Source organism: Myxocyprinus asiaticus, chromosome 31, assembly GCF_019703515.2.
Source record: "Myxocyprinus asiaticus isolate MX2 ecotype Aquarium Trade chromosome 31, UBuf_Myxa_2, whole genome shotgun sequence".
In the NCBI taxonomy this organism is placed as follows: Eukaryota; Metazoa; Chordata; class Actinopteri; order Cypriniformes; family Catostomidae; genus Myxocyprinus; species Myxocyprinus asiaticus.
Genome location: NC_059374.1, coordinates 27,047,082 through 27,069,371, shown reverse-complemented (window position 1 = coordinate 27,069,371; position 22,290 = coordinate 27,047,082). Strand labels below are relative to the sequence as shown.

At 37.1% G+C, this 22,290-nt stretch overlaps 2 protein-coding genes across 3 annotated transcripts in view; one reads left to right on the top strand and one right to left on the bottom strand.

The window, feature by feature from the left end:
• rtn4rl1b (reticulon 4 receptor-like 1b) overlaps positions 1 to 10,465 on the bottom strand; it is a 274,711-nt gene extending 264,246 nt beyond the window's left edge. The window contains exon 1 of one of the 2 annotated variants that reach the window (XM_051666143.1): positions 9,732 to 10,465. In XM_051666143.1, coding sequence (XP_051522103.1) covers positions 9,732 to 9,744 — 13 coding nt within the window. In that variant the 5' untranslated portion in view covers positions 9,745 to 10,465. The remainder of the gene's footprint in view (positions 1 to 9,731) is intronic. The other variant, XM_051666144.1, reaches the window with a different exon arrangement.
• Positions 10,466 to 13,506: 3,041 nt separating this feature from the next.
• dph1 (diphthamide biosynthesis 1) overlaps positions 13,507 to 22,290 on the top strand; it is a 127,741-nt gene continuing 118,957 nt past the window's right edge. The window contains 3 exon segments of the mRNA XM_051666149.1: positions 13,507 to 13,579; positions 20,191 to 20,339; position 21,092. Of these exon segments, the coding sequence (XP_051522109.1) occupies positions 13,528 to 13,579; positions 20,191 to 20,339; position 21,092 (202 nt within the window). The 5' untranslated portion in view covers positions 13,507 to 13,527.

Sequence of the window (22,290 nt, the reverse complement as noted above, 5' to 3'; positions counted from 1 at the left end):
ACCAGCTCAGAGCTGTTATTTAATTCAATGAATTGTTTCAACTGACATATTTGACAAAAAAAAAAAACTCTGGCTAGAAAGAAAGGATGCCCTCATACAGTTAAAAATGCCCCTGAAAATCAGTTTAAAGGGGCTAATATTGCCCCTTAATAAAAAAAATACATTAAAAAAAAGTAAATTTCTTGTAAAGTTCTTCTAAATGTCTGAACATCCCCTTAGGACAACTGTCAACAAAATTGCACCATCATCCCCATCCTTGTTCTCCACCTCTCTGTACTCGACTCAACTCGCAACATCAACAGACCATACGTTGACACTGACCTTTCCACAGCAATTAGCCACTTAATCAGAAATTAATTATTAATATTAACAAAACCAACAGGGCTTAGGGTTGTTTGTCTTTCTTACCTCATTATCATCCACTAATGACCAAGCCAGCATCTCATTTCCACTCCAAAGGGAAAGGAGAGATATTTGTGCTGAAATTTTAGGTGTTGGTAAAGGGCACTTAGAGATGCCAACATGCTACACTGGAGACTTCATCCATTCTGGACACCATGGCAGCCAGGAAATGTGTTTTAATTACAGTTTGTGTATGAATAATAAGTTCATGAGAACATAGTTGCGAGGCAAAATGTCAGCTAGAAGCATCCAAGCTGCCTACAAAACTAACAGGTTGCAAACTCATGCAGCAGCATCTTCCAAGATTCCATGAAATCAAAATGTGTGTTTTGTGGCTTTTAGTCCTTGTCTTTTAGCTTTGAAGCCATCTATATGTTATTGTCCTCCTAAAAGCTGCCAAAAGTAACTTTTAGCAGATTTACACACTTAAAATAAACGCTTTTCCCTTCTGGGAAAATATCTCTTAAAGGTGTCATGAATTTGATTTTTATTTTATTTTATAATGTTCCTTGAGGTCCACTTATAATGTTAGTGTGATTTTCATTAAAAGTAGTCATAATTTAGGAATAATTGGTAATTTTATATCCAGTTTTTGTGCCTCTGACTTTTTGGGGCATGTGTTCTTGAAGACTTCAGTGTAAACGCCCACTGCTGTGATTGGGTAACATCTCTGCATGTGGATAGGTGTAAATGCCCCCGCCATTATGCACATGTGGGGTTGTTTGGATGGTTAAAAAATGACAATTGGAGAAATTCATCCATACATGTTTGAGCCAGAGTCTGATCCTGAATTTGAAGAAAATTAACACCGTCCACAAACACCACGGACACTGCAGTCTGTGACAGCGTGGTAAGTAATCACTGTAATTTACTTGTCTATTTGTGTAATAGGAATTACTTTTATTCTTGTTTAAACCAAGACGTGACACAACGGTGTGTATCTTGTTACATAGTTGGGGCATTTTCCAACAGTGAAGAATTTCCGTGTTTTACAAATGCTGAGTAACGCATGAAAGTACCAAATAAAGTGTAAATACATGGTGCTATCACATTTATAATTGTGAAAGGATACTTACCGTGCAACATGTAAACGTATACAGGATACATTCACCGGTGTTTGCCGCACTGTCGTTCGTCATATAATCAGTGTAGTGATAAACGCATATTTTGTTCATTACAATGAGTCATGTTTTCATTAAAAAGGAAAGAGATTGTCTAAATATATTGATATCAAGACTCTTTAGGTGCATCTGTGTCAACTGTGCCATCATGCCAACAGAACAAGAACATATATGCTGCTTAGAGATCCCTGTGCATTAAAACTAATACACGAGCGTCTAAAATCAGTACACATCAAACAGTCTGTAACATACGAAGCAAAACAATTAACACAGATACTCACACTTGTTTGTCGCAACATCACTGTCGGGTCCAATATAGTTGGCACTGCATCAACTTTAATTTAAGTCTCTCTGCAAAGCCTGCTTCGAACTGAGTCTTGTTTGTGAAAGAATCATCGGCAAAATTAAGTGAGCAAACAAACACGTTCTTACCGATGCGATCCGGGACTTGTAAATAAACGTCAGCCACTCTTTCTTCATGTTGGGATCCTTGTGAAGCAAAAGCAAGAGATCTAGTTTCCACAACCTGGCAATGCAACGTCCTGACATCTTCGTGGCCATCGTGACACCTCCTGTTGCTCCAAAAATAATCTCACCGCTCTACTCTAACCGCAAGACCGGTGGGTGGGCCTAAGCAGTGTCGACGATAAAGTAGGCGTTGATCTGTTTATGCAGAGCCTGGCCTGTGCTGATGTAATACCTCACTATGATGTATTAGTGAGGAGGAAGTAGAGAACAAGCCATTTTGGCACCTTGGTTTAAATAAAGCCTTTTTTTGGACTAACGAAGAAGTTTTCGGTTCTGAAATTTACAGTATGTTTTTATAGTGCTATGAACTCTTATATGTCAAGATATCATGGTAAGTTTGATTTGATTGGTCATGACCCCTTTAAAACGATGATAACACTTCTTGCACTACACAGATTTTTGTTCAGTCAAATGCTCTCTAGAATGAGAATTTCCCTCCCCCTAATACCATCAGCAACTGACTCACAAGTAGGTTCATGGCTGTTACATACTGTAACTAAAGTCTGTTAAAATCTTATTTAAAAAAATTTACATGCCCTTCAATATCTCCAATATGTCAACACAGGACAGAAAACTGCGCTCATCAGGCAATTTCAAAGGGGGTTTAAAAATGATACTATTCAGCTATCAATCTAATGTCAATAGAAGTCAGCATTATGCAGAAGAAAAACAGAACACTGTGTTCATTTCTCATGTGGACGCTGATTAAATGTGAATAAAGCATCCATCCTTGTCCAGACCAACTTGCATCCTGTGCCCAGTTTGAACTATAGTCTCCAGGTGCATGGAAATGAGGACATAAGCGGAGAATGACACTCATTAAAATACCACTTCCTGTGCTGCTAATTACTTATAATTACTGAAAGCTGGAATGATAAGAATTCACTTCCCATGAGACGGGGTGGGGTGGCAGGTGATGGCGTTTGTTGGCCTCTGTGTTCATCTTTTTGTCATTAGTGAGTGTCCTTCAGGAAATTAGCTTCTTGGCATGCAGAGAGGTCTGAGGCATGTTCCATAGCTGTGTGGTAATTGAAGTCCGGCAATGTGATCACAGGCAATGCTCTGTCTATTAATACATGAACCTGCTGAATTATATTGAGCTCAAATTAAAAGTCTATTAATTATTATATATGATACAGTATATTATGTATATATATATATATATGTGCACATTTGTTGACTTTTACTTCAGACAAGTTTAATCAAATAATATCTTTAGCCAATTAAAAGCTTAATTACATATTTTAATGTGCTTGTGAGTTAAGAACATTTATACTATATCTGACATATTGATAATTTAACAGTGATTGAGACACTTTAAGTTCACTTCAATCTACTTAACATCACTGATTAGTGGATATTAAAGAAAAATATTTTGATTTCATGTTACTCTCTCTAAATGTTGCATGTTGCAAAAAAATAAAAAAATAAATAAATAAATAAAAAATGGCATGACAGAATGATGCTTGAGATAGAACTCTGTGAGTTTATAAAGTGTTTGAGAGATCACAAAGTTAATCTTTTTTGCGCACAATGAAATTGAATGGTGACTGAGGCTAACATTCTGCCTAACTTTCCATGTTCCATGGAAGAAAGTCATTTTATGTAAAAATTGGTGAGTAAACATAAGGGTGAGTAAATTATGACAGAACTTTCATTTTTGGGTGAACAATACCATCATAAACTGCCCTAAATATGGTAAACATGTAAAAGTAAAAGGTGATGTATTTTTTTTTTTCCATGTTTAAATATTTTAAACTCCTCAGGTCCGAGCATGACTGCTGTGTGCATTTTCCATTTCCCTTTTTGATTTGTAACTTGTAGCACCTAATAAACATTCCCCCCCAAAAAAATTTTTTTTTAATCGTTTTCCTAAAAATGTATGTCCTCACATGTGGAAGTTGTTAAATTTTTTATAATACCAAAATACAGAAAGTCAAATTGATAATTATGTTTCCAGGAGTGTTGGTTATTCATGTTTTTGAGACATTAAAGATATTAAAGTTGATTTTCTGTAAAGCTGCTTTGGAAAAATATGTACTGGGAAAAGCACAAATAAAAATCTATCCACCTTTCTCCCACGTCCTGTGATGCTTAGTGTGTGAAATGTGGGCGTAACTTCCGTTATCAAGAAAAGACAGTTGTTGTTAAGGTGTACGTCCATTCATTCTTCCATTGCAGTGTTGGGATTTCTAGGAGAGGAAGTCTGATTTCATGATGACATACATCAATCACTATGTCAGTGTGTTACTAAACCATAATAAACTGAGAAAAAGTCATAAAGACAAGCGCAAACAAATCTGGAGTGCTGCTTCTCCCAGATGCAGTTGAAATTTAATCTAAGCACAAACGTAAAATTTCAAGCAAAATGATCTGTTGTTCTAGTGGTGTACCTCTGTTAGTTCAACTTCAGATATGTGTGTTTGTCATCCTGTCACCCTTCATGTTGATATCTAATGAAAACCTAGTGCTTTTGTCCTCTCTAGTGTACATTGTGTTTAGCAGCGTGCCATTTTGCGATAAAGCGCTCAAATGAAAGGAAAATGGCATATCAGATGAAACTAGGGACTATAATCTTTTGACTCAAACAGGTTTCAATGTAAAAACTTAATTAGGTTTCTTACCAGATGTAGTTTTGTTGACGTTTCGCCCAAAGACAAATTCCGCTGTGATCGGCGCCATGTTGTTTAACCCTTTAGTGACAGCCCAGATTGTCCTGAACTGAGATCAGTCAGTTTAAATTAAAATAGATTATGCATTGCGTAAGCCTAAGTACAATGTCCACGCATATGGATGCGGGGTCGCACACGGTTAAAATACTCTTCTATCCCAGATAAATGCCAGATACATTAATCCCAAGACAACTATTAGTACATCATTCAAAGGTTGACCTTCCCGAAGAATATACACACTGTTGCTCAAAGGTGATTTCAAACCATTACTCTGTTAGTTTGAGAGGTCCGACATGTCAACATTTGTGTGTGATAAAACTTCCTGTTTACAAATAATGAGTGGTAGAACAGAACTGAGCAGGTCCAGGCTGTTTAAGTTATCTGTAGGGGACTGATGAGTAAGGGTCTCAGAGACAGAGAACATGAGCATCTGTGGAGGACAGTGCTGTCAGGCCACAGGTGTTACCTCTTTTGCTTACAGACTGCTGCTCCCCTTTCTAATCCATCTGCCTATAATGGTCTAGGATCATGTTGGAATGCCTAGTTTTTCCACTCACAGCTGCATAATCATGCTTATCCACAAAAGAGTTGTTATTTCTCTAATTTCATTCAAGAAGTTTTGCAGGTAATATCTTCCTGTTTTGCTTCCAGGACTGGGTTATGTGCGATCTAATTTTTTTGTTTGTCTTGCGTAAAACATATGAAGAAGAGCAATCACAATTTCAAATGAACTGAATCCACTCAGGCACAGAATATATTTGTCACTGGATGTAGAGCGCGCTGGATTTCTGGGCCTCACAATAAGAGCTTTGTTGTGTTTTCAAGGCTGGATTTCAAAAGCCAGGCTGTTCCCTATACTGACAACTCAGCACAACAAACCAATAATAGTCAGAAGCACTGCTTTCAGATAAGAATCTGAAATCTGAATATGCAATGTAGCATCATATATACAAAATTCAATTTAAATAACTGTCAGCAATTGTGAATTGCAAGCTGGAGATCGAGAGAGAGACAGAGAATAGGAAGCAAACAAAAGATGGATGGGAAATATACAGTAGTTGCACCTTTGTATTACAAACATGGAGACAAAAACGTCTCTCTGTGTGTCTGTTTAAGAGAAGGAGATTGAGAGGAAATCAAAGAAGCAATTTCAATAAAATGGACCAATACCCTCTCGCAGTTCCTTAAGAATCTGACAATCACTTGCTGACATGCAACAACGCAGATATCAGGTGATAACGAGAGAGCACAGCTCTACACAGCCTGGCAACCAGCGCAGTACCACACAGCTCAAGGTGAGCCAGGAACCAGCTCCAGCTACCAGTTATGCCAGATATTTGTTTTAAAAATATCACACCAGTGCATCACTTCAGATACAGTATTCTCTCTTTCTATCTTATTCTTATTTATGCAGAATTTTTCACAATATCAAAAGCACTCTGATGTGAAAGGCCAATTAATACTTGACAGAGCAAAGAAATCTCATTACCCTAAAAGCTACTCTTCTGACTTTTAAAAAGAATTTTTCATCATAATTATTAAAAAATCTAAAATTAAACATCATACCCAAAACAAAAACTTACCCAAAGCAGGTGCATTCCTACAGTAAGTGCATGTAGCTCGCAAAAAAACCAAACTAGCCTCTGAAGAGACCAGTATGTGCCTTAACTGATGAGTACAATGCACATAACACAATGGAACAAAACAGGTTACAGTGAGGATTAAGTTTAGGGGTTCTTAACGCAACACTGTTCATCATAAATTCTTTAAAATATTTTTTTGAGAGCAAAAACTGTTAAAGAAGCTGGCAAATAAATTTTTCAGGAAGTTTGCACATTTTCATTAATTTCATGCTGGCCTTTAAATAAAGTTCTACTCACATTAAGAAAACTTGACATTTTCACAGTTCCAACATTGCAACAAAGTCTCATGAGAATTCGTCACAATACTACAAGGTGGCGAATTCGTACCAATTCGTACAACTTCATTCGTACATCAACCAGTCACATAAGTTTCACGAACATACCTTCGGAACCTGGAAGTGTTACTTTCTTCTGTATTACACATCAGGGCTTTTAACATCAAAGGGATAGTTCACCCAAAAATGAAAATTCTGTCACCATTTACTCACCCTCATGCCATCCCAGATGTGTATGACTTTCTTTCTTCTGCTGAACACATGAAGATTTTTAGAAGAATATCTCTGTAGGTCCATACAATGCAAGTGAATGGTGAATAAAAATTTGAAAACCCATATGACTCCAGTGGTTCAATCAATGTCTTCTGAAGTGATCTAATCAATTTTTGGTGAGAACAGACCAAAATATAACTCATTTTTCACTATACATCTTGCCATTGCAGTCTCTAGGCACGACCATGATTTCAAGCTCGTTTACATTTCCTAGTGCTTGACAAATGAGCAGAGCGCTAGATGGTGCTAGGAAGTGTAATCAAGCTTTAAATCCTGATTGCCAGGGCTACTGCTGATGTCAAGATTTATAGTGAAAAAATAGTTATATTTTGGCCTGTTCTTACCCAAAACCGATTGGATCGCTTCTGAAGACATGGATTTAACAACTGGAGTCTTATGGATTACCTTTATTCTGCCTTTATCTGGTTTTTGGAGCTTAAAAACTTTGGTCACCATTAACTTGCTTTGTATGGACCAATAGAGCTGAAATATTCTTCTAAAAATCCACATTTGTGTTCTGCAGAAGAAAGAAAGTGATACATCTAGGATGGCATGAGAGGGAGTAAATGTTGACGGAATTTAATAAAAAATTAAATTTTTGGGAGAACTATCCCTTTAATATAATGGTTATGTTTACGCTCTGGGTAAGGTGTTACACTATATGGTTAGGTTTAGTGATGGTGTTTTTGGTTAGGGGTTAAAGTAACAAAAACACAGGGCCTGGGTAGCTCAATGAGTATTGACGCTGACTACCACCCCTGGAGTCGTGTTTTCGAAGCAGCCAAATTGGCCCAGTTGCTAGGGAGGGTAGAGTCACATGGGGTAACCTCCACATAGTCACTATAATTTGTGGTTCTCGCTCACAGTGGGGCACGTGGTGAGTTGTGTGTGGATGCCGCGGAGAATAGTGTGAAGCCTCCACACGCGCTACGTCTCTGTGGTAACGTGCTCAACAAGCCACGTGATAAGATGTGCAGACTGACATCTCAGACGCGGAGGCATCACCATCAGGGTAACACAAGTGGAATTAAAATTATGCAATAAACATTACCTAAACTACATCAAATATAACACAGAACACCCCAAAATACATAAATGATATTAAAAATACGAAGAACATAACTATTCCATAAAATATAATTAAATGTAATGGGTCACGCAGGGAATTCTGGGAACGCCCGGTTATTGTTTTTTACTGTAATTTAAACAATAATTTACCGTAAAAAGTACATGTACACTCTTGTTAAACATACTATACATTTTTACTGTTAATTATACAGAAGATCATACTTTTTAAATATATATATATATATATATATATATATATATATATATATATATATATTTTTTTTTTTTTTTTTTTTTTTTTTTACAAAAGTTTACCATAAAACTACATGTATTATCTTTTTAAAAATATTGCAAATATTTACCATATATTTTAAGGTAACTACCGGTTAACCAAGTCACGTTACCATTAAAAGTATGTTTTTTTTTGTTTTGTTTTTTTACACTGTACATTTCGATAATGTTTTAAAAACAAATTTGTTAGCTGGGTAATTAGCTTGACATTAAAAAATCCAAGGCAGTGGAAAGTCCCCATCATGACAGCAAACCAAACATGTATGGTGTTTGTGTCAGTGTGGGGCCAAATGTCTCCAAAAAGATTACAATTACAATTATGGGGACTTACCTTGAGGTACCTACTTGAAAAACCAACCCCCTTTTTATCGCTTTTATCCTCGACTACACCACAGACTTTCATAAAGGGTCTTTAGTGCTCCGGAGAGGCTTGATAGGTGCGTTTTTGTTCCTACACCAAGTCTACTGAAATAACAATTGTCTCTGCATTAAGCTTTGGGCCTCCTCCGAGGAAATTCGCTTTTCCAGACTGACTAGAAACGCTTCGATACACGTCTTACAACAGTCAGTAACCCCAAAGCTAAGCTTATACATCTAGCTACTAGCGCCATGAAAGAATTCTGGGGACGGTTAAAAGTGCAGTAAATGGGGCAAGTGAAATGTCCTAGTTTAAACATGGTAAACACTGGGAAGTAATATAACATTTCACATTCTGTTCACACACACATTTTATCTAGTGGAAGCTGACAAGTCTTTTATCTACCAGCCAGGTCATTCAACTGTCTCTGACTGACAGCAACATGTCTTCTATGTTGACTTGTTCACTGTTTAGACTAAATCATTTGATCATAAACCCCTCTCCATAAATAAGTGTGCCAGACTGTTCGAGCTAAACCCGTTTAACCCACCATGGGAAATATGGAAGCCAAGCAGACAGCAGCACTGTGCATTCCGATGAAAACCCGGCCGTAAACTGCAGTGCGGCACGCGCCACTAGCATCTTAGGAAAATATTGTGAGATATAATTAATATTTTAAACGCGACTACATCATGCCGAGCTCACCGAGGGGCCAGTCACACATGATTCAGGGAAAATGGTCATGGGTGAGAGCGGTGAGAACTTTATATCCATTTACATAAACTTTCAAAGCCTTGCCAACAATGACACACTTTATACAATTTTGCATCTAAAGAAGCTCAAAAATAAATAAATAAATAAATAAATAAATACATTTCCATCCAGCAGGAGTGTTTCAACACGAGATGCTTTTTAATAAAATAAATAAATAAAAGTAAAAAAAAAAATAATAATAATAATAATATATATATATATATATATTTATACACAAATGTGTGTGTGTGTGTGTGTGTGTGTGTGTGTGTGTGTGTGTGTATTCCCAAACTCAAACTGATGTTTATCTAAAAACAGCAGGGACGAAACTTGTAAATTGCACTTACCCCGTTTAAACATGTTGGATCTTTTTAATTCTGTCTCAGTCCACTCAGGTTCATTTATTCTTGTATTCCAGCTCGAGCGTGACTTCACACTGTCAATACGATGCCAAGCAATCTATCAAATGTCGTCTGATTTAATCAGAAAACATAAATGTATTGTGCAGAAAGCTGCGTCGTGCAGAACTCCTATAGCTCAGAGAGACTTCTTTTCAATTGGGATCATTTATAGCAATGTTGATGTCCCTTTTCATCCTGTGTGGTCCCGAGCAAATATATCAAAAGATGCAACTGACAGCAGTCCAAACGTAAAACACATTCTGTTTGATTAATTGGTTTTATCCACTCAGACTGTCTTGAATGGATTAGGCAGAGGCACCTGGTGGTAGTTCAACTCAGCGACCCATCAGCTTCATGGAACAAGCAGTACAGTATGTTATCCAAAATGCTTTAAACGCTGTAATTGCCAAATTTGCCTCGTTTGAAATTAGGTTATTGCTCTAAAACAGAGATGTCGGGTACATTTAGCAGATAGTCCTCAATCCAAGACGCAAGAACTCTGGTCTGTGTCGGTCTCTCCTGCACTCTTGGATATCAGAGACAATACGCCGAACTATGGGGAGGTGTCCCGCTGCATCCATACAAAACGTCCAACAATACACCTTCTTGACAGCATTTCGTCCAGATATTTTGAGCTTCAAGACCAAAACAAACCTTCACATATAGAGCAAATGAGTGTGCGGTTGGAGAGTCGCGCGACAGAGTGGGAAATATGTTCCTCCTCTCGCGCGGATGAGGCGCTCCAGTTGAGAGATGCGTTGATGTGGCTCTCAATCCATTTTTGGAGTGTTGTTTTCTCTCTCTCAAAAATAATCTGACATTAGCATGTTATGGTTAAGTCTGTTGGTTATCGTATGTTCAGCACGGTTAATTCTGGGTCGCTCTTTCTTTCACAGTCACTGTCTGTCTGTCCCTCTCTCTCCTTTTCTTATGCCACTAATTGTATAGAACTTGAATGCAACCTTGCTGATAAATTATATAGAGGTACTATAGTGCGTGTGGCTTTTCAAAATTAAAATATCAGTTTATTAAACTAATTCACATAATAGTTGGAGCAAAAAAGTGTATCTAAGTGGTTTTAGGACTCAAGCCAAAGATTTGAAGAAAATGTTAGTCAGTGCTTTTAGTTTAGTTAGTACATTTACATCCTGTCTACACAGTAAAAAGTGAAAATATGCAGTTGGTATCTTAAGAAGCTATTTCACACTGTACAAAGTGGTAACCTGCAATTGTTACTGATATAACCCTTATAGTTTGTTTTGTTGGTGTTACCTAATGTATTCAGATTGATTCAGCACCTAAAGGGATAGTTCACCCAAAAATGAAAATTCTCTCATCATTTACTCACCCTCATGCCATACCAGATGTGTAGGACTTTCTTTCTCCTTCAGAATATACAGATTTTTAGAAGAATATCTCAGCTCTGTAGGTCCATACAATGTAAGTAAATGGTGGCCAGAAATGTGAAGGTCCAAAAAGCACATAAAGGCAGCATAAAAGTAATCCATATGACTCCAGTGGTTAAATCCATATTTTCAGAAGCAATATGTTAGGTGTGGATGAGAAACAGATCAATATTTAAATCCATTTTCTCTTCCCTGCCCAGTAGGTGGCAATATGCACAAATATGTGAATCGCCAAAAACAAAAGCAGAAGAATGTAAAGTGAAAGTGAAAGTTTAGATTAATAGTAAAAATTACTTAACTATTGATCTGTTTCTCACCCACACCTATCATATTGCTTCTGAAGATATGTATTTAACCACTGGAGTCTTATGGATTAATTTTATGCTCCCTTCAAATGCATTTTTGAACTTCAAAGTTCTGGTCACCATTCACTTGCATTGTATGGACATACACAGAGCTGAGATATTTTTCTAAAAATCTTTGTTTGTGTTTAGTAAAAGAAAGAAAGTCATACATATCTGGGATGGCATGAGTGTGAGTAAATGATGACAGAACTTTCATTTTTGGGTGAACTATCCCTTTAAGAAATTTTAACTTGAATCAAAGCAGTAAATTTAGCAAATTCCCTAGGTTACATTTTTTTTCAGTGTATCGGATTCTGACCTGATCCAACCTTCATTGGTGTAACTTAATCTAGGTTGGTTCAGTCAAATTAAATCATATTTTTGGACTTCATCATTTAATTTAGACATTGCCACATGAAGAACATTTTTAGGTTATTTGCATGAGTTAACATTTTATTCACTGTTCATTGAATTATATCTTTCACAACACAATTGCTTTTGTCATATTTGTCCATTGTTTTAAGTTTATTGTTGTGATGTTGTATGCTGCCCTGCTGGTCAGGTCTCTCGTAATAGAGACTTACCTTGCAAAACAAGGTTCAATAAAAAAAAAAAAAAAAACAATTAAGCAAAAGAAAAGGAATAAATAACTTTTATTTTTATACCAGAACATAATGTTCATTAAAGCAGAACAAATGTTGATCGATCATTCAGTAAAACTGCACAGTGAACACCATTTTCATCACACATGGTTGACACAACAATTCTGTCGCTTTTTCCTTGGTGTGTAGTTTGCTGTGATATGTACATGCACCTGAGACACATGAGCACTTCCACTACTGATTCATTCACTGTGAAGAAGACTGGTGACTCAAGCTAGCACTTCCCTCTCCATTTAGAGGTAGGCAAATCAGGCGAGAGAGCACAGATGGAGATGAGGAGTCAAGGAAGGCTCTTTATACGTTTGATTAATAAGGAGTGTGAGAATAACACTGAACCCCTCAGTGTGGAATATTCTGCATACAGATATATATACATAACATGAAAGAAAATAGGGGAGAGTGGGTCTAGTTGTCACACAGAGGATTTGCTATACTGTAGCTCATGGGCAAACAAATAAACACAATTAAAATGCAGTAAAGGTCAACAAGGTCAGTCAGGGGGCAACTACATTATGAAGGCAGATTTTAATCATAATGTTAAACTGTGATTAGGGTAAATGACAAGTTGTGGTAAGTTGTTACATTTTTATTAAGACAAGATGTCATGCATTTTAAATGTTATAAATATATAACATTTATTAATTACAATAATGTTTATGCAAAAACAATGGTTTGATATTTTTGTACATTAGCTACATTTTACAAATTTGTTTCTACATTAATTGTCTTGTTTTTCATCATTATAATTAGCCTATTCTTATTATGATTACTATTACTACTATTACTATAACTATTTACTGTTTACATTTTGAATACATAGAATAGATTGTTTAATGGCAGGTTCCATTGTGACAACTTACCCCATATAGTGTAACAACATCCCCCCATGTTGTCATCACAAAAGGTCTAGCTGTGTTTAATTTCTTATATCTTTTTTCCCCCCTGCATAATAATAGTGGGAATGTTATCTAGCTTTTTCGTACCCAAGAATTTCAGGTATGTGCCTGTATAGGAATTGACTTTCAAAAACAAACTTACCCTAAGAAATATTCTCTGGACTAAAAAAAAAAAAAAAAAAAAACTGTGACAACTAGCCCCATCTCCCCTACCTGAATGTGATTACGGATTTTATTTGGCGGGATAAGGAAAGATAGATAGGAGTTGGGAGATTCTGTTATTCTGATGCATAATTCTAGCAATCAAAAAAGAGCAACGTTGTATGTCCTTACACGCTTCGTATCGATGGTATCGACTCTCGATTTGCTCACGTCAACTCGGTGTTCGATGAGTAATGCCTTTTCTCACTCCACGTGTGTTTGTTTAGGGAAAGATGGCAGCTCCCACGAACGAGATTGAAGTGCTCTCTACGAAAAAAGCTAATGGTGAAAAATGATATTTTCATTTCTCAATACTTAATCGTTTAAGCGATTACGATGTCTGTCAACTATCAAGTGCAGATCTGCCTTGTAAAGTAACGTCGCGATAGATCTGCATGCACAAATGCTAACTGACGCTATGGAAATAGCGTCCTATAAAATATATATTACTGTCACTTTATAGAATATTCTGAGAAATGTCCTAAAGTAAAATAGACGTTAATTGAACTTACTTAACAACATTTAAAGGAGACCGGGCTAGTTGTCACAGGGGGGAGTTAGTGGTTAACTGTATGGTTTTGATTTAAAAGTCCAGTGACAGAAATACTTTTTCTCTATCAGTGCTTAAAACGCATAGTTCAAAGCTGTCATAAAATAGGATAATGATTTGTTCAAAATCAAAATAAAACCACACTCGCAAGGGTCAACTACTGTATATTAATATAAAGATAGATTTGAACAGAATGGTTGAACTGTTCTCTTAGGAATTTTTTTGTTCTCATAAATGTCAGGTTGTGACTTGTGTTTCTTATGCTTTTATTTTGTACAGTATTATAATCAATTATGACCAATTATATGTTATGTTAACCTAAACAATAGTTTGATATTCTGTTACCTTTCCCTTTTTACTTTTCCAAGCTATAAAACAGCCTATAATACATTTTTAATACATGTATGTTGTTGAAGAAGGCTTAAATAGTATTTATAATATAACTAATATAAATAGTATAACTTAAATATGATTTAATATTTCAAATTAAGGTGTTGTCATCAAATTAGTGTTGTTACTGCGGGTTCCCATTTACCTATATATATATATATATATATATATATATATATATATTTCATGTTGTTCATGTTGTGTCTATACTACTAACACCGATCTCCCCTAATGTGTTGGTGCAGTTAACATTTAATTATTTGTATGCTGAATGTTTGGTATTGTTATAGCTTTAAACGTCTACTACTAATCTTACTTAAAGGTGCACTAGTTATTTTGTGCCTTATTAAAAAAGTTTGACTCATTAGGAAATTATTTGTAATTTTGAAATGTATAAAACCACTCACAAGGCTCACAGTCATATATGTAGCCTTGTAAAAGCTCTTTTATTCTTATATTATTTATTAATACTTTTTCATTGCAAATGATATTATTAGCATAACATTTGAGTGAAAATTAAAAAAATCACATGAAATATACTTGAATCATGAAACCTGCTTTGTCTCCCCATGTGAAAAATCTGATGATCTTTATTATACCAGTGTAACCGGTCCTGCTCAACCTGCTCCAAGCGGGATTCGAACCGGCATCAGCTGGCATGGGAGGCGGGTGCGTTAATGAGGAGGCTAAAAGCTACAGCCCCTAGCGCCAGTCACTTGTACGCCTCTCGCGCCAGAGGAGTGTGGTTTACACACAATGCACAGCACGTACCAGCTGGCTCCCGTTACACTCACCCCCCTAAACCTCACTCCCAACTGGGTCACGGCACCACTGTAACCGTCCTGCTCAACACGCTCCGAGTGGGATTCGAACCGGCATTAGCTGGCATGGGAGGCGGGCGTGCTAACGAGGAGGCTAAAGGCTATAGCCCCTAGTGTCACTCGCTAGTGCGCCTCTTGAGGCCAGGGAAGTAAGGTTTACTGCACAGCTATCACATACCAGGCTCCTGTTACACCAGCATGATTTGAGAATTCAGAAGAGCATCTTACATGCTTCAATGGAAGCAAGGAAATCTGACCTTTTGTGCATAAGAGTTAACATGGTAAAGGTCACAAATTTGCTGACATTTCATTAGTGACATAGTGAAACAGTCTAGAATCCTTCTATATATTTATATATATGGAACGAGTGGATTGATTTTCTAATTAGGCAACTTTTGACATTTTTGATTTTTTTTTTTTTTTTTTGTCTGTAAATTAAATAGCACATCAGTTTGTGTATGAATTTCTTCAGCTTTACTCCCAAGCATTACAAGTACAGTACCTGCATCTGCAGTGACTACAGTGAGCTAATGATTAATGATCATGTTTTCATGTATTAAATATCAGTCCTGCTGCTCTCAGATCATATGTCTCTCCTCTCCATCTTATTGTCACCTTCTTCCCGTTCCTCTCTGTCTTCACAGTAATGACAGATATGTTAACAAATTCAATGGAATCGCAAAGAAAACCTAAGCCCAAGTATTAAACATTTTCACACCATTTGTGCTGCAGATATGAATGATACTGTACCTCAAATCATGTGGATTGTTGAGGAGAGATGTGCAATATGCTATTTTCTTTTTTTTGCATGAGCTTGCGTTTCCAGTCTCCCGCGTTCAGATGCATTTGGAATGGAGTGAATTGAGCGCAAATTATAGTGTGACCGGGTCTTTACATTAAAGGAGAGACACAAGCCATATCTAGGGACTAGAACATCATAGAGTGGTGGGCTCTTTTGATTTGGACCAGTAAGCAATCACCCAGAACACCTTAGCAAACGCATAGCAATGCCCTAAAGCAACCACCCATGACATCCTAATGGGCATGTGCAAACAACACAACACATTTTGTGAATGACTTGTAAGATTCACTTAATTTCATTTCACAAGTGTTTGCACACAGTATTTCTAAGTACATTTTAATGGTATAAAATTAAGTAAAATCTACTTTACTTCATGACACAATGAATTGACCAAAGTGAGTGAGTAAATTAAACTTAAACATTTCATTTAATACAGCAACGTTTACTTACAAATATGATGTACATGTTACTAAAATATACTTAGTAAAAATTAAGTGAACATTAAATTATTAGAACATTTCACATTTCGAACTTTCCTTATAAACACATTTAATCATGTATATCCCCGATTCTGAAAAAGTTGGGACAGTATGAAAAATGCTAATAAAAACAAAAAGTAGTGATTTGTAAATTATATTCACGCTTTGCTATATTGAAAACACTACAGCTACACATTATATGATGTTTTACCTTGTGAATTATTATTATTATTTTTAAATGTACAGTAATTTCAAATCAGATGATTGCAACACGCTCCAAAAAGGTTGAGACAGGGGTAATTTAAGACTAATAACAATCTGAGTTGAAATAACAAGGCGATGTGAAACAGGTGAGGCAATTGTTTCATAGTACTGTATACTGTACAAGGAGCCTCCAAAAACAGCCTAGTTCTTCAAGAGCAGGGATTGTTCAAGACATGTCAATTTGCAAACAAATGCTTCAGCAAATAATCCAGCACTTTGAGAACAATGTTTCCCAAAGACAAATTGCAAGGATTTGGGGCATTTCACCCTCTACAGTGCACAATATATTTAAAAGATTCAAGGAATCTGGTCAAATTTCGGTGTGTAAAGGGCAAGACGAAAACCACTTCTGAATGCGTGTGATCTCTGATCCCTTAAGACGTCACTGTCTTAAAAAACTGCCTTCATCTGTAATGGATATCATGAACATGGGCTTGGGATAACTTTAGTAAACCTTTGTTAGTCAACACCATTCGCCGCTGCATCCACAGATGCAAGTTAAGACTTTACTATGCAAAGTAGAAGCCCTACATCAACACTGTCCAGAAGCGCTGCTGACTTGTCTGGGCTCGGTCTCATCTTAGATGGAAAGTAGAACAGTGGAACTGTGATTTTTTTGGTCCAAAGAGTCCACATTTAAAAAAGTTTTTGAAAAACACAACCATCGTGTTATCCGGGCCAAAGAGGAAAAGGACCATCCAAGCTGTTAATAGCGTCAGGTCCAAAAGCCAGTGTCTTTATGGGCCAGGGGTGTGTCAGTGCCCATGGCATGGGTAAATCGCACATCTGTGAGAACACCATGAATGCTGACTGATATGTACAAATTTTGGAGCAACATATACTGCCATCCAGCACCGTCTTTTCCAGGGACACCCCTGCATTTTCCAGCAGGACAACTTCAAACCACATTTTGCCCGGATTACAAATGCATGGCTGTGTAAGCAGAGAGTGTGGGTGCTAGATTGGCCTGCCTGCAGTCCTGCCCTGTCTCCAACTGAGAATGTGTGGCGCATTATGAAGCACACCATCTGGCAAAGAAGATGTACAACATACATGGCAACGTACAATGGTGCAGCTAAAGACCTACATAATGGAAGTAAATTCCACTTTCTAAACTTAACAAACTTGTGTCTTCAGTGCCCAAATGTTTATTAAGTGTTATTAGAAGAAATGGTGATGTTTCATAGTGGTAAACACTCAACAGTCCCAACTTTTTTGGAGCGTGTTGCAATCATCTGATTTGAAATGACTGTACATTTAACAAAAAACAATGAAATACACAGGGTAAAACATCATTTAATGTGTAGTTGTAGTGCTTTCAATGTAGCAAAAGGTGATTTATAATTTACAAATTTACAAAAAAAATTTGTTTTTGTTATTTTTCATACTGTCCCAATTTTTTTGGAATTGGGATTGTACCACGTGATATCCGAAAACCTTTCATAGGGAAACTTAATGCATACTAAACTCAGCAAAAAATGAAACGTCCCTTTTTCAGGACACTGTATTTTAAAGATAATTTTGTAAAAATCCAAATAACTTTACAGATCTGTATTGTAAAGGGTTTAAACATTGTTTTCCATGCTTGTTCAATGAACCATAAACAATTAATTAACATGCACCTGTGGAACGGTCGTTAAGAAACTAACAGCTTACAGATGGTAGGCAATTAAAGTCACAGTTATATAAACTTAGGACACTAAAGAGACCTTTCTACTGACTCTTGAAAAACACCAAAAGAAAGATGCCCAGGGTCCCTGCTCATCTGCGGGAACGTGCCTTTGGCATGCTGCATGGAGGCATGAGGACTGCAGATGTGGCCAGGGCAATAAATTGCAATGTCCATACTGTGAGACGCCTAAGACAGCTCTACAGGAAGACAGGAAGGACAGCTGATCGTCCTCGCAGTGGCATATCACGTGTAACAACACCTGCACAGGATCGGTACATCAGAATATCACACCTGCAGGACAGGTACAACAGGATGGCAACAACAACTGCCTGAGTTACACCAGGAACACACAATCCCTCCATTAGTGCTCAGACTGTCTGCAATAGGCTGAGAGAGGCTGGACTGAGGGCTTGTAGGCCTGTTGTAAGACAGGTCCTTACCAGACATCTCCGGCAACAACGTCGCTTATGGGCAGAAACCCACCTTCGCTGGACCAGACAGGACTGGCAAAAAGTGCTCTTCACTGACGAGTCACGGTTTTGTCTCACCAGGGTGATGGTCAGACTCGCATTTATCGTCGAAGGAATGAGTGTTACACCGAGACCTGTACTATGGAGCGGGATAGATTTGGAGGTGGAGGGTCCATCATGGTCTAGGGCGGTGTGTCACAGCATCATCGGACTGAGCTTGTTATCATTGCAGGCAATCTCAACGCTGTGCGTTACTGGGAAGACATCCTCTTCCCTCATGTGGTACCCTTCCTGCAGGCTCTTCCTGACATGACCCTCTAGCATGACAATACCACCAGCCAAACTGCTCGATTTCCTGCAAGACAGGAATATCAGTGTTCTGCCATGGCCAGCGAAGAGCCCGGATCTCAATCCCATTAAGCACGTCTGGGACCTGTTGGATCGGAGGGTGAGGGCTAGGGCCATTCCCCCCAGAAATGTCTGGGAACTTGCAAGCGCCTTGGTGGAAGAGTGGGGTAACATCTCACAGCAAGAACTGGCAAATCTGGTACAGTCCATGAGGAGGAGATGCACTGCAGTACTTAATGCAGCTGTGAGAGGACGTTTCTTTTTTTGCTGAGTTTATGTAGTCTAAAAGGCAACATCACCTTTCATTACAGGCGATAGAATCATGATATAGAGCTGCACACACAGACCTCAACACTTGGTGCACAAAACACGATGACGGTAACAACCAACAGGTAATTTTTATTTTTCATGAACAGGTCATTTTGAGTAGAAAATGAACTTCAGACTTCACAAATTAAAAAGTTACTAAACGTAACAACTAAATCAACAATTGAAAACAATATGAATAAAATTGAGAGAAACCATGCAAGCTCATTAGTTATTCAAGTACGGTGCATGCAGGGAACACCAGCTTTGAAAATGTAAGTAAAATATACTTATTTTATTTACCTGTGAAACAAACTCAAAGTAGCAAATAAATATGACAAGCATTTCTACTTTAGGATTGATACATGATGATGCATTTTAAAGGTAACAATCATAAATAATATTTATAAGCTTGAGCATTAATTTTTACATGTTTGAATTGAGTATAAATGTAGAATTTACATAATATTTCCAAGTTCACGCTTTAACTTATTTAATGTAGAAATTATTTAGTCTTTTCTGCTATATTTACACCATTTTTTTTTTTTTTCAGTGTGCTTGTGTAAAATATATCAAGGCTTGAGTTTCTCAATAATGGTGTGCTTTATTTTAGGACCTCTGCCCCGATGATCTCTTGATTTTGGAGCAGATGAATAGCTATAAGTGGTTTTTGAGAAACACTCACTTTAAAGTTCTTAAAAGATGAAAAGATGGTTGGAGTTTAGTGATGCTTGTAGTAAACTCAGCCTTCAATCTCCTAATTAAACAACTCTTATATTGTGTTTTAAATGTAGTGAGGGGTCCAAGAAGAGTGGCCAATCAGATTCCAGATGACATCCTCAAAGATCCAGAGCTCAGCGATGCCATTAAAGCTTTGCCTGCTAACTACAACTTTGAGATCCACAAAACAGTATGGCGGGTACGACAAGCTAAAGCTAAGAGGGTTGAGTAAGTATATTTTAAACCTGGTGTTGAAAACGAATGGGGCAACTTCAAAGATGTAACCAAATATTGGGGGACCAAATGCAAACGTTTAAGAGTCAGTCACTGAAAAACCCATAGACATTTAGGAGGAACATGTCTCCCAATATTCAGATTAGAGTTTGATTATGGGTTTCCAGTGACTGATTCTTTTTAATATTTGTTACACTAATCTTGAAAATGTGGTTACATTTTTGGAATTGCCTCTTTTGTAGAAGTAGGCAACTACACAGATGTTTGTGTTAAGTAGTCTGACTGCCTCAAATGGGAGGAATGCAGTATTTCATGGGCTTAGGCTAGGTTTATAGCTTCTTTTAGATCATCAAGATCTAGATAATTAAGTAGTCTTAAAGTTACAGCAGAGATGTATTTCATTTCTGTTTGCAGGACAATGCAGCATCATTTCATAATATATATCTTCAGGTTATTTTTTTTTTATGAGAGCATATATGGCTGTGTTATATAGATGAATGTTCTGCACTACGAAGTTATTTTAGTTCTTACACCAGCGTCTTCCAGGCTATGGACAGAGTCAAGCAAACTGAAAAGCCTAAGAGATTTCTACAGGCATAAATCAAGAAAAATTGTAACTTGTAACTCCTGGTCCTCTTGGTGTTCTTTTGGAACAAAATGCATTTAAAAGCTTTAAATTGCTGCAGAGGGCTGCTGTAAACCAGCCGGGGAAAAGTGTTTTATTTATGAAATTATTTAAAGGGTATAGTTACCTAATTTTGTCAGGACTTTGCTTCAGCAAAATGGTGAAGATCTGTGGCCATTAGCTTATTAACCATCAACAGATTCTGCGATTTTATCACCCAGCCCTTCTTCAGAGCACAGCAGGTTGACATGCATTTGATTTGTATTTAGATTTCTAACATGGTTTAAAAATCAAACATGCTTCAATAAACTGTCTAAAATAAGTCCAGGCCAGTTCTGATTACTTGGTTGTGAGATGCAGATTAAGTATGGTTTAATCTGTGTCCATATTAGACCAATGTTTAGTTTCTTAGGATAAAATGCTATGTGGACTGTTTTGTATGAAAGTACTGTATGTTATATCCTCTGTGGTGACTTCCATAAATGGTGTTTGCTAAGATGCTGTCAGATTGGTGTGAAATTATTCCGTTCGGAACACAACACTTTTGGCTCATTTGAAAACGCTATAATGAGATGTCATACAGATTCTTAATGAGATTTAAGCAATTATAAGTAGTCAAGACATTTTTCCAGGGTTGTTAATATACCGGTAGGCTAGAGTTTGCTTAACCCTTATATTGTGTTCCAGTCAAAACAGACCGATTAACTTTTTTTTTTTTTCTGAAAACTGTAGTTTATTTCATCCAGTTGGAATAAAATTCCATGACTTTATTCACACAGGGCATCTGAACACACATTTATTTCATATTTTCAAAAAAATGTTATTGGTTTTATTTCACTTATTACACCTGTAGTGTTCCCAGTCTAAAGTAACAGGCCACTGGAAATAAATGGATTAGACTACAAAATACAGAAATATTAAGTGTTCAGGAGCATCCCAATCCTTTAGATGGGCACATATGTGGATGTGTGTTTGCACACACAAAATCCTCGGACATGTGCACACACACACACACACACACACACACACACACACACACACACACACACAACTTGTGTTGAGTGCCCTTTTGTGCATCGTCTTTGCATGTACACTGTGAGGATTTCAAAATCTACTTATTATATTATATTGTGTTTTGGCTCGTTTGAATCAGGATAGTCTGCTGTAATTTACGGTATGTCATTGTCTGGCAGACATGGGCAACTTACGTGGTTCATTTATCCAAAAAGATTGAATTATTTGACATTTCAGTTATCTTGCATTGGGACCTAACGTGCATCCGCAGGGTTGCCAGATAAGAGATGCAAACCCCCCA